The 13,431-nt window shown below is 37.2% G+C and overlaps 1 protein-coding gene across 3 annotated transcripts; it reads left to right on the forward strand.

The window, feature by feature from the left end:
- The first annotated feature begins 5,798 nt into the window (after window positions 1-5,798).
- On the forward strand, window positions 5,799-10,520 carry LOC311079345 (uncharacterized protein). 3 transcript variants are annotated; one of them, XM_084108653.1, is made up of 4 exons: window positions 5,799-5,817; window positions 5,965-6,057; window positions 7,249-7,347; window positions 8,749-10,519. In XM_084108653.1, exon 4 carries the CDS (start codon window positions 8,954-8,956, stop codon window positions 10,340-10,342), a length of 1,389 nt encoding a protein of 462 aa, XP_083964779.1. In that variant the 5' UTR covers window positions 5,799-5,817; window positions 5,965-6,057; window positions 7,249-7,347; window positions 8,749-8,953; the 3' UTR covers window positions 10,343-10,519. The 3 variants fall into 3 exon arrangements, with proteins under 3 accessions (XP_083964779.1, XP_083964778.1, XP_083964777.1); XM_084108652.1 differs by having other exon boundaries at window positions 7,249-7,718; window positions 8,600-10,514; XM_084108651.1 differs by lacking the exon at window positions 7,249-7,347 and having other exon boundaries at window positions 5,799-6,057; window positions 8,749-10,520.
- The last annotated feature ends 2,911 nt before the right edge of the window (window positions 10,521-13,431 follow it).

The raw sequence follows: 13,431 nt of genomic DNA on the forward strand, positions 1-13,431 counted from the left end.
TACCATCATCAGAGCAAAGAGTACCAGACAGCACTGGAACTTCCATCCTCCAAGAACTACAACTTCACCTTAGATCTAGAACTGGAACCCTGGATTGAGGAAAGGGGGTCCCAACTCATTGACATTGCTCCTGTCGACACAGCCCTCCTAGCACTGTCTCGACGGCCCGTTCTGAATTCGTCATCTGCGGTCCGAGCCTGGACCGCCGCCAACATTGCGCTGTGCATCTCTACAGGTAATCAGCCACACCCTGACACTAGGTTTGGCCTCCATTCTGTACAGAAGACTCAACCAGATGCGAAACAGCCAAGCTCACGAAAGCCGTGTCTGGAGGTTTTAGACGGAATCCCCGGAAAGGGGGTGCCAAGCAAGAGACCACGCCGGACCGCATCGAGCTGAATCCTCAGCTCCAAGAACCACCTGCCATCCTACCATCATGAACCACCTGCTAACGACCAGGATTCACCTGCCAGCCGGCCATTAGGATGACTGTCGTCGGAGGAAGTCCCGGTGAAGGGGGAACTGTAGCGACTGACCGAATCCTGATTGTTTTTCTCATGCTGAACAAATATGAACACATACATGTTCAAATTCAGAAAGCCTTAAATGATGTGGCTTGGTGCGGCCATGTCTACAAGTGTCTGCAAGCAGGCCGCGTGCTAACATTTTTACGACACATTGATTAATCAACAAACAGGCCCCTGTTGTTATCGAACTATCACAGTGCTGTGCAAGAACAACTCCCTACTGTGTCTAATGTTTGTTCTTTGTGAACTGAAGGCAAATTACAAAGACCGGCTCCATTCAGTGTCTAGGACTAACTGCTTCCCTCATTAATTTGAATGACTCCTCAGGCTTATAAGTGAATTTGCATACAAAACTACTTTTGTCTCTGAGATTGCCATTTTCAAATTAAACCCCCAACCCCTCATGTGGTACGCGCACCACGGGATGCAACAGATACCTCACACACATACACACACACACACACACACAAACACCACTGTAACTCAAGCCAGGAGGTTGTTCCAAGCAAACAAAGGAATCTTCCCGATCGCAAATCTCGGCAGATGATTTGCCCTGCCGCAAAACGGGGCGTGGACAGGATTCCCTCAAAAGACGGAACTCTCCCGTTTCTCACTCTCTTCTTCTTCGGTCAAACTTCGGGAAAACACCAGCTTTGGACCGGCCTCGGCCACCGTCGTCGGACGCGCCCCTCCGTGTCACTCCCGACCTTTCCTTTCTTTCCTTTACTAAGTTTTATTTTCATATTCGCCTCTCCCTCCACGAGGGAGATGAACGCTGAATCATTTCTTTGGTAACTTAAAACTTTGCGCGAGTCTGCTCGCCCCGGAAAACACGAGAGAACATGCCTAGCTCCAAAACGCGCCTGCCTCAGCAACACAGCGGACCATGTGCAAGTATAACCAAGCTTTTAAATGCTGCTTAAGGTTGTCTATTCCCTTTTCCAAGGTGATTTGATTCCTTGTTGTCTTTCAAAGGTTACTGTCTGTGATTTAGTCTACTGTGATCATTTCAGATGATCCCTTTCCTTCCTCTTCCATCCTCTCTCATCCTTACTCTCTCACCTCTCTCATCTTCTGATCTATGTAATTCTCTCATCCTCTGTAAATTCGTTCTAGTAATGTTATCCGTTTTGTCTTGTATTGTTTTTACTGTTTGTATTGTTATGCGCATATTTACTCTGTGTGAATCGTAGTATGTATTCCTTAGTTTTGCATGTATTAAAATCCAATATACAGGCCGTGCAGAATTATTAGGCACGTTGATTTTCTGATCATATTTTATTCCCAGGAACATTTTGCCAATTCCAAACCATATTAATCTTAATAACTACTATTAATTTTGTATTTAACCATTTTTAAGTGATATATATTTGTTCATCAAGGCTGGAAATGAAAAATGTCTTATTTTCAGGTGTGCAGAATTATTAAGTTTTCTTTTACAGATAAAATAAGCCAAAAAAGAGATTTAACAAAGATTGAAAAGTCAAAAATTATTAAATCCCCATGAGAAGGATGCAATACTAATGCAATACTAGAAATGGCAGTTAAGGCATGACATGAAGTTTTGTGAGTTAATGTTTAGTCCATCTCTGCAAAACCGACTTCAGGGTAGGAGATGAACTAAAAATAAACTTACAAAACTTATTAAAACGTATTCTGGGAGATGAATTCTTCAATTAGTGGTAGAAGAGGATGTGGTGCTGGTCCTTCAAGAGTCACTCTCAACCTGTCTGTCTATAAAGCCTATAAAAAAACTTCATGTATTTCACAACACTTCAGCTTGTGAGTCTTATTAAGTGGGGGTCATTTTTAGGATTCTTTGCCTAACCCAAGTCTCTGAGACCCTGACACCTTGCTCTTCTGGAGACTCCAGGTAGATTGCAGGTCTGGAAAATGGTGGCGCTGAAGACTAAAGGGTTCCTGATGGTTTCACACTTAATTCTTCACCTTAATTCTTAATTTTTTTGCAGTTAACATGTGTCTTTTCTTCTCCACCTGTTTTTGTCTGACCCTGCTGACCCAATGAGCATTTCACTGTCCAATGGTCATGCCTTAACTGCAATCTCTAGTATTGCATTAGTATTGCATTCTTCTCATGGGGATTTAATAATTTTTGACTTTTCAGTCTTAGTTAAATCTCTTTTTTGGCTTATTTTATCTGAAAAAGAAAACTTGCCTAATAATTCTGCACACCTGAAAATAAGACATTTTTCATTTCCAGCCTTCATGAACAATTATATATCACTTATAAATGATCAAATACAAAATTAATAGTAGTTATTAAGATTAATATGGTTTGGAATTGGCAAAATGTTCCTGGAAATAAAATATGATCAGAAAATCAACGTGCCTAATAATTCTGCACGCACTGTATATTCCTGATTGTTTCTGTCTAAAATGCTCATATGAAGTCAATGAAATGTTGATCCTAGCTACAAAGCTTTACGATCTGTTACTTTTCAGTAACCTAAATTGTATAAGGACAGGAGAATGGTTCCATGGCCAGATACTAATTTTCCTGAAATTATAAGAAGTGATAACTTTATTGAGAAGTTGATAAGTTAACCTTACGGCCGTTTGCTGGACAAACAACTGTTTGATAATTACATTAATTTTCCATTAAGGGTTATCTCATAGAATCAATCTGAAGTAAGACTATTGATATATGTATGAGGAATTATAATTCGTTGTGATTGATTATTCATATATACAATCGATCTATTTTCAACTTCGATAATTTAATGTAACTGTAATATGCAATATATTAATCATATTCATGATTAATTATTAAAATTCCCTATAGATCATTTGAGCTAATGTTAATGTACTACCCAGTGCGGTTATGACCTCAAAGCTACAAAACTCTTATTTTGAAGTCTGAGAGTCTTTCTCTAAAAACATGCATAGACAGCTTTAATGTCATAGAAAGGGGGACATCAGGTTTAAATCAACATAACCAAAGTGCATTTTAAGTCTGATTTGAACAAACTTTGCTCTACTATGTTTTATGCAGAATAAAACAGCTTTTTTTGGACACTGATGCTATGAAATACACATAATCATAGTTGTTAAACCACATTATATTCATTTATTTAGGTATGCACATACTGTAGCTTTTTTAAAACAGAGAAAAAATGCATGTACACCTTTATGATCAAAGATGTTTGTTTCCTTATAAGCAAACTGAGTGTTTACTGTAACTCACGGAGGTTATTCTGACGTCACTCGTCAAGTTGCATTTTTCAAGTTCCAACAAGTAAAAAAAACTGAAGCTATTTTATTTGGTTCTGCGGCTAAATTGAGAAAATGTTCCAAATTAGAAGTGAGGGTTGGAGATTTGACGATTACTGCTAAGCAAGAAGTGAAATATTTAGGATGTACTTTGGATAATAAACTAACTGGGGATAGCATGGCTGTTGTAGTTCATTCTAAAGTATGTAATCGAATAAAATTCTTAGGAAGACAGGCTGCTTACTTAGATACACAAACCTTAAAATGTTAGCTGGTGCATTAGTGCAAACACATTTTGATTATGCAGCAACTTTCTGGTATAGTGGCTCTACGAAACGAGTGAAAATTAAATTACAGACTGCTCAGAACAAGTTGTGTAGAATTATTCTAAGCCTTCATCCACAAATGCATTTAAATACTAATCATTTTAGGGAAATAGGGTTTTTAAAAGTGGACAAGAGGGTAATTTTTCTTAAGTTGATGATGGTGTATAAAATATTACAGAGAAATGTTCCAAATTATTTGTGTGACTATTATGTTTTCATAAGAGATGTTCATAGTTTTTCTACAAGGTCAAGGATAAACAATATATACTTGTGTCGGTATAAGAGTTTAAATGGGAAGAATTCGTTTTTGTATTCTAGCGCTGTTGCTTGGAATGAATTGCCTGATTGCTTAAAACAAATTCATGAAGAAGGTCTTTTTAGAAGAGAAGTAAAAAAAATTCTTTTTAACAATGTTTGAGGTATTATGTGTATGATGATGTGTGTTGTGTTGATCTCATTCCCATTACGAACTGCTCGTCCATTTTTGAATTCTGAGGACCACAATGGAAATAAGCCTATGGCTTTTTTGTGTATTTTATCCTCAACAGTTTATTTTTAAGATGTGTATGAATTGGTCTTTTGGGCTTGATTGTACTTGTTTTAAATTGTATTGTCAAATAAATCAAATCAAATCATGATGATCACAGATGAATGTTTTGAATATACTTTGATTATAAATATATGATCATAGAAGACGACAACCATTATTCACCCTCATTTTGCTCAAAACCTGTAATTATTTTCTGTGAAACACAAATACAGTTTTTAAAGAATTATAAAACAGGAAAGCCTGTTATATGTGGCACATGCAGTATATACCACATATTCAGCAATCATTTCTAGCCTATATTTAAAATACTTGATTTAAAATACACTAAAAACCATGATAATCTACCAGATTAACATCAGTCCATCTGCTCAAAGCTCCAGCAAATGCACAGTTTTTCTGATCTTATCTGGATTCTGATCATAGAATGATGAAGAAAATAAGGCCTGGTTTCACAGACAGGGCTTAGATAAAGCCAGGATTAATCAGGACATATAAACGTGCCATTGACAAAAACATTACTGTGTGCATCTTGAGACAAAACAATGGCACTGACATGTTTTAAGTGATGCTTCCAGTTAAAACAGCATTTCTGTTTTTTATGCAGTAAAGTCCAAATTCAAGTAGCTTTCTAATTATATAATTCTTGTTTCTTTTTACTCTAAACTTTAAGTTGCTATGCATTACAAAAAAAAAAGCACAATCATAGAAGGATGCCATTAATGTAACTGTTGCTGTTCAAATGCTGCTGCTAATAAACATGTTTGTGAGAAAAGTAGAAAATGATCACAACTTATGTTAAAAGCTTATAAACAAGCCTAAAATAATAGTCTTTCTGCATGGAGATGTTGAAAATAACAATAGTTGAATTTTTTTAAGTATCAGTATTTTTTTTATTTTTTTACATTCTTAATTACTTCTATAAAAACTACTTTATCAAATATGTACACAGGTAAATTTCGTGAACCAAAACATGCACAGTCAATAAATTACACTAGTCCATTAAATGTATGAATAAATGAGGGTGAAAAAAATATTTCTGCATATGCACACATAAACATATCATGCCTGGCATTTCATTCATAATCAGACACTAGAGGACTCATTTGGCTGGGAGGGACTTTAGCTTGTTCGGCTTTTAAATAAACCAGTATTTCCTTCAAAGCCGTCTATTCAGCAGAGACTGGTGTGTAGGGATATTCATTGTTTATGCTTTATTGCAAAATTGTGTCTCAAAATATTTTGACGGAATAACATTCCTCAAATAGTTGCTTTACTGATTAGTAATAGTTATTAATATAATACAAAAATTAAAAACATCATATTCTTCTAGAAAGGACTGAACTGTTTTGCTGTAATCCGACTGGAGAGTGACAGTCTTCTGTGAGGTCGACACGTTTATTCCAGCGATCACCATGAATCCCGGGTGAGATGAAATTCATGTTTTCTACAGGATAAATGTACTTTTAGTTGTAATTATGCAATTAAGTTGCTTAATCGCTAAAATGGTGTGTATCTTCGCTAGAGATACTGAAATTTGAACTGATTTTATAACAACCCAACACTCACAAAATGATCCTGTCATTACAAAGACAAAACTTGATCAACTAAAGGATTTCATTGGCTGTGATGTGTTATGGGCTGTTTTGGTGGTCATATCTGGTTTATTTAAAAACAAAGATGCTATTTTAGAAACTAAAGGCTGTTAAAATTAGTTTGGTCCTGAAGGGCATTTAAAACTCTCCCAACTAATGCTTTAAACTAGCTATACAAACTGAAATGTGATTGGGTTTGGCCGTGATTGCACGGGTATTAAATAGCAATTGGGCAACCCTAGGTTTATTATTTTAGATTTCCTGAGTTGAAGGAAGATGATCGGTTCACGTGCCGCTTGAACTGATGCGCGACTACTGCGATATGTCACGACATATTAAAGAGTGTCAAAACACATTTATTGTTCGAAATTCATGTTAACTGACAGAATATGAAAGCTAATTAAGTTTCTTATTTAAAATCACACGATTTTTGCGATTATTGGATGGGAGGAGCTACAAATAAATTTAAGTGAAGTTAAACTATAATCTTGAGATTTGAGAATCAAAATCAAGATTGTAAAAAAATAAATAATAATAATAATTTTGACAAAGCCATAATAAAAAAATTTGATAAATGAAAACACGCAGTGCATTCTAAAAACAATAAGGTAACAACAAGGAAAACATACTCAGAATTCCACTATAGGACCAACCGGAAATACTAAAAGCAAATAACACAAGAACCGCAAATGACGTCAAGAGTCAAAAACACACCTCGGCTGATTTCAGAATAATATACTAGCATGCTACTAACAAATATGCCTTATAAAGCCATGGAGAAAAACAGATATAGTAGTTTAGTATGTTATTTCAAATTTAGCCACAATGTTTCAAACCATTCATTACTCTGAATGCCCCGCGAGTGACTTGCAATATAAACTTATCATGGCAGCATGATTTGAAAAGTATTTAGAGGGGTTTCCCTGTTTAAAACAATGTATCTTGGAACATTATTATTATGGTTATTATTATGTTAAAAAAGAATAAATTAAATGTGTACATTTTCATATCTGTATATGAAGCCGGTCGGACTCGCCCCGCGCTGAGAGGGATTCGAACTGGGGTCTCCGGCGTGGAAGTCAGGCGCACTAACAAGGACGCTGAAGATCGCAGTCTCTAAGGTGCCTCTTGAGGCCAGGGGAGTGAGGTTTTACACGCTCAGCTCTTACTGGCCTACATCAGTTACACTCACCCCCTAAACCCATCCGGGTCACGGCACCAAATTCAATTCGAAACGGGGTCTCTGGAGGGTGCGCTAACAAGGACGCTAAAGACTGCAGCTGCTAGCATCAGTCACTAGCACACCTTTTGAGGCCAGGGGAGTAAGGTTTACATGCAAAGCTCTTACTGGCCTACGTCCATTACACATACATATAGCCTCAAATCACACAACAGAGAAGAAACAACTGCTTGACTGTTTACATTACAGTCAAATGTAAACTATACTATTGCCATTGTTCTAAAATGTTAAATTTGGACAATTAGGAGATTAGTAATAGTGGTCGACCGATATATCGCCAAGGCCGATATATCGGCCGATATTTGGCATTTTTGAAATATCGGCATCGGCCGATAAGTTTTTCTGATTGGCCGATGTGTTGAAAGCGGGACTTTTATTTTGACGGCGCTCCGGACTTTTATTTTGACGGGCGGCGCTGAGAACACCAGCGCCAGAAGAGAACGGCAACGGCAGCGCCTCAGATGATGTCAGATCAAACAGCGCTCACTCACATTCTCCGTCTTCATTAATTTACGATCTCTGTCAGTCATATCTAATACTTTGTTAGACAGAACTGGTAAACAAAGTAAGTAAATGGTAACTTATGCGAAGTAAGTAAAGTAAAGCGTTTGCTTTTATATTATTTGTAACAGAAAAGGCAAACAATCAGGCTAAAATACTTTCTCATTTGCCGTCAACATTCAGCAAAATCCTTCATTTTAAAATATGCTGATATATAACCAGTTGCCAACTGTGTCATATTCATATCGTTTTCACTCTGCTGTATGTAAAATTAGCGTTACCTTGTCTTTATTTGAAAAAATATGATTACCAGCACGAAATTACCAGATTACTGAGTGCCCTGTTACAGTGTTTACATACTTTTTATTCACATATTCATATATTTCTAAACAATTACTTTGTGAAAAATACTGTAATAGGATTGCAAATTTAAGAAGTTGCCATCTAAAGTATAAAAGCATGTTTATTTAAAAAATTTGTTTTATAATTTATTTATAATTTATTAAATATTGATTAAAATAAATATATATAAAAAATATCGGCTTTATATCGGCCATCGGCCACCCTGCTCTCCAAGATATCGGCATCGGCATCGGCCATCAAAAAAACAATATCGGTCGACCACTAATTAGTAACATCATGAAACTGTGAATTATGATATCCGCTATACAAATTAATTGACTTGCCTTAATCTCGGATGTCTGTTTTTTATTAGACATTTCTAGTCATAGATTCTTGCTGTGCAAATATGTTGAGAAACATTTACCTCCTTGTATTACAGAAAGCCGAGACTTCCACCACGCAGGCCAACTCTTATTCATGGAGGTCCTCCAAAACGATACCGTCTGCATACAGAGAGAAAAGTGCTTGATGATCATGGGAAAGTCAGAAAATGGACTTATGGGTGCAAAGACACCAGTAAACGAAATAAAATTGTTCTGCTGGTGGGAGAAACCGGCGCTGGCAAGACGACTCTCATCAACACCATGGTCAACTACTTACTGGGAGTGAAGTTTGAGGATGAAATGTGGTATGAAATCACAGAAGAAGAAGCCAGAGACCAATCAGAATCACAAACCTGTGAAATCACCATGTATGAGGTCTGTCCTTTAAAGAATCCCATATCTCTCACCATCATTGATACTCCAGGATACGGAGACACTAGAGGACTGGAAAAAGATCTGGAAGTTGCTGAGAATTTATATATGCTCTTTCAGAGCAATCATGGAGTTCGTGAAGTCGACGCTGTGTGTTTTGTGACACAAGCATCTAAGAATCGTCTCTCGGACAGACAGCATTACATCATCAGTTCAGTTCTGTCTTTGTTTGGAAAAGACATTGTAAACAACATTGTGTTTTTAATCACACACTCTGATGGTCTGCCACCCAAAAACGTCCTCGGCGCCATTAATAAAGCTAGAATCCCCTGCAGACGAGACCACAATAACCAACCTGTTCATTTCTTATTCAACAACCGGCAGGCTGACGCCCGTCACACTGGAGAGCGTCGAGTTCGTGCACAAAGAGACGCCTGGGAAGACAGCATGGACGGCATGAAGGACTTCCTTCAGTCTCTGAATCTAAAGAACAGAAGAAGTTTGGAGTTGACTTCAGATGTCCTGATAGAGCGCATTACATTAGAAGCGTCCATGTGCAACTTACAGCTGCGATTTCAAGAGAAAGAGCTGAAAAAGGCTGAAAAACTTCAGATTCAGCGGGCAGTGATAGAAAACAAGGAAAAGATTGAGGAGTGTAAAAACTTTACCATTAAAGTAAAAAAGACTGTCAAAATGAAGGTTCCCATTGAAAGCGCTTCATGGAAGAGCAGGAAGGCGACGACCTGCACCGTCTGTGAGGAAAACTGCCATGAGTTTGACTGCTGGTGGGTTTCTGATCCCAGCAAATGTGAAGTCATGAAAAACAGCTACTGTACCGTGTGCACAGGGAAGTGTCACCACAGCAAACACGTCAAAGAAAACAAGAAATACATCGTCAGCACCTCGAGCTTCATGATGGAATTTGACTCTATAAAAAAGCAATATGAAAAAGCTCAAGAACAAACAAAGACATATTTGGTTTTAATGGAACATCTTGACAAAGATCTGAAGGAGATTGAGGACCAAAAGTCAATTCTTCTGTCCGAAGCTTACCAGACCATCAAGAATCTGTCTCAGATCGCATTAAAGCCAGACTCGGCCTTCACTCTTCAGCATCTGGACTTCTTCATCCCCAGAGTGAGGGAGACTGGGAAAGAAAACTGGGTCCGAGAGCTGGAGGAAATGAGGAGAACCGCTGTGGCTGAAGAAGCCAATAAAGACGCTCTGAGTTATCTGAGAGCTGGTCTAGCTAAACTTTTCTTTGGTGAGCATCAATGATTGGATTTAGTGCAAATGAAACAAAGAACATGTAAAAGACTGCTGCTTATAAGGATAAATCAATGCTTTCTGTACACAGTTGTTTCTACAGAACTTGTAAATACCAAGAGTTGACTTTTATTACAACTATGTTGTTTTTGTAAAATGAAAGTCACAATAAAGATGTCTTTGAAACTTTTTGTCTAGCCTTCCTCATTTGTATATATTACTTTTTGCGTATATATTTTGTTTTACCCTTTTCTCAAATGTTCAAACTTAAAGTGCCCCTATTATGCTATTTTAAATGTTCCATTCTTTATCTTTACTCAAAGTAGTAAGAACGACAGACAATCTGCATTAATAGGGAAAGTTTTAGGTAATAGTGGCCCACAGTTGATTAGCAGAACTATTTCAGTAAGACAGTAATAACTTGAGTTAGCTGGAGACATACACAATAGAAAACACAAAACTACATATTTTAAACACCCAGTAGAAAATATATAAATCAATAATTATTCACACTTACAGGTTGTGATTCTGAGGTGCAAGTTGGTCCAAATAAACTGGGTACTGACCCATCTTTCAAGAGCAAGCGTTTTGCAAATTCTGTGTTGAACGATATTTGAGAAGCAATTGTCAAATTGTTCGCAGACGGACAACGTAGAACATAGGCGGGCATTATGCAAATGTCTTATCTAGTGACGTAGAACCATAATGCAGTGGGATTCGAATACAGACGACATGATGTAAATAAGAGGTTTATTATGCCCTGTAGTCAGCTTCATTGATTATAACAGGAGTCTTCAAAAAGAATGCAGAACGATGTGACCTCGCGATGAGATGAAGTGAGTGAAGAGATGTCGCAATAACAACTTAGATAAAAGTTTTGTTCATCATGCTGCTAAGATGACTAATGGCAGCGTAAACACTGCAAAGTTTTGTGGGCCAAAATCACATTAGCTAAAAATTGCATTATTGTTCAAAATAAATTCAAAATAGATATGTACATTAAGCATGTCAGTCTTGATTGAAAATGTTAGATGATAAAAACACATTTGTTCTATTTGTTGTCTTTCTTTTGCAAGCTACATGCTAATGTTTTAACTATAGGCTAACTTACGACACAGCAAGTGTGCATTGCCATTTCCAGGGAAGATAAACACCAGTCAGTGAAAAGTCTCTCAGTGTATAGACCAACAGTACTCCTGTATTATTTTATAAAAACATACTGGAAAATAAGAGAAGATTGTCTCAAAAAAACTTAAAGGGGTCATATAATGGTACATGCACTTTTACAAGCTGATTGTACTGAAATGTGTGTTGGCAGTGCATGTACACAACCATCATAAAATGATAAAAATCCATCCAGTGTTGTTTTTTTTTATTTTTATCTTCTTAAACGTTTCCTCCCATCTCAAATCAAGCTGTTCGATTTTGTGACGTCACAAAATCGACGCCCCTCCCACGATGGTTGATTGACAGGAGCGTTTCAACACAGACCCGCCTTCACACCCTCATGAGCGAGGTGTAAAAGTCACGCCTGATCCTCTTTCCACTATTGACAGAAGTGAGAGGAAGAGGATCAGGCGTGACTTTTTACTGCACCGAGTCGAACTACTCCCAAAAGTGCTATTCCGCCATACATTATAGTTAAGGGAATAACATAGTTTAATATGAAAAAAAAACGGTGGAGTATCCCTTTAAAGTATATTACAGACTTTTAATATAGACCCTAAAGAATCATATTAGCTTGTACAAAAATGACATTATATGACCCCTTTAACAAAATATGAGGGGTCAAAGTCAGCATATTAGTCATGCCAGTCAAACATTCTACATTATGACTAACCAGTTGGTGAAGAAAAATTCCACCACACCTGAAACACAAAGAAACCTAAATGCACAAGGAAGCAACTATACCATTAGATATTTTTAGTACTTACCAACAATGTGAAAGATGCTGCCAGGAAACATAATCAGGATGACACAGTGTTTGTATGTGAGCAAACAAAAATAAATAATTTGCTTAGAGTTGTTTTCGTCACATTTATCTCTAGTGGCATTCACTCAATTCCCAGTAATCTTAAATGTTGAATTGTCAATACAACTGAAATATTCAAAAGAACATTGCATAAGCTGACTTCCTAAAACTCACCACTATGATGATCAGTGTCTCTTTGGTTGGGCACTTGGAACTTCATTTCTATTATTGTAATTATCTTTTTATTGATGCAGCCATGCAACAAGAAATCACTGTTGTTTGGTTTCAAATAAAGGGAAGTAATAAACAGGTTGCCTAAAAAGGTGACCTAACTTCTAACTAAATCATTAGCTGGCCTATTTTTCATGTCGAATAATCACTTGTCATAAACACCTTGTGAAACTTTCAATTGGGTTGATATAATGCCTCTATATTTGTGACAATATCTTGCAATTGACCATGCTTGAGTCACACACAGATTTCAAAATATAACATGCAAAACACAACAATGGTAACAACAATGGTAGCTATATTAAGTCAAGACTAAATCTTAAGTAAAATATCAAGTACTCTCTACAGCTCTGATTTAGTTACTAGAACTCTTGTGTAAGTGAACTATGCTAAGCATTTGTCAGTACAACATACTATTCATATTTCACGTTACTTAGTTATTTTTTTTAAGGCAATCAGTTTTCATGTTTTTTTAAGTAAGTCTAGATAATTAGATTTTACAGTGTCGGTATGATTAGGATGTTTAACAGCAGCCAATGGGCAAATTTGGTCAGGATGTTGGGGTTAAACCCCTACTCTTTTAAGAAGGACATCCTGAGATTTTAAATCACCACAGAGAGTCAGGACCTCGGTTTAACATCTCATCTAAAGGATGGTGCTTTTTGACAGTATAGTGTCCCCATCACTTTACTGGGTCGTTAGGACCCACACAGACCACAGGGTGAGCGCCCCCTGCTGGCCTCACTAACACCTCTTCCAGCAGCAACCTAGTATTCTCAGGAGGTCTCCCATACAGGTACTGATCAGGCTCAATCCTGCTTAGCTTCTGTGGACAACCAGCCTTGGGATACAGGGTGATATGGCTGCTGAATTAGGATATAAGGTGCACAAGATGTCA

This window comes from Abramis brama (assembly GCF_963993115.1).
Source record: "Abramis brama genome assembly, chromosome: 3".
Classification (NCBI taxonomy): Eukaryota; Metazoa; Chordata; class Actinopteri; order Cypriniformes; family Leuciscidae; genus Abramis; species Abramis brama.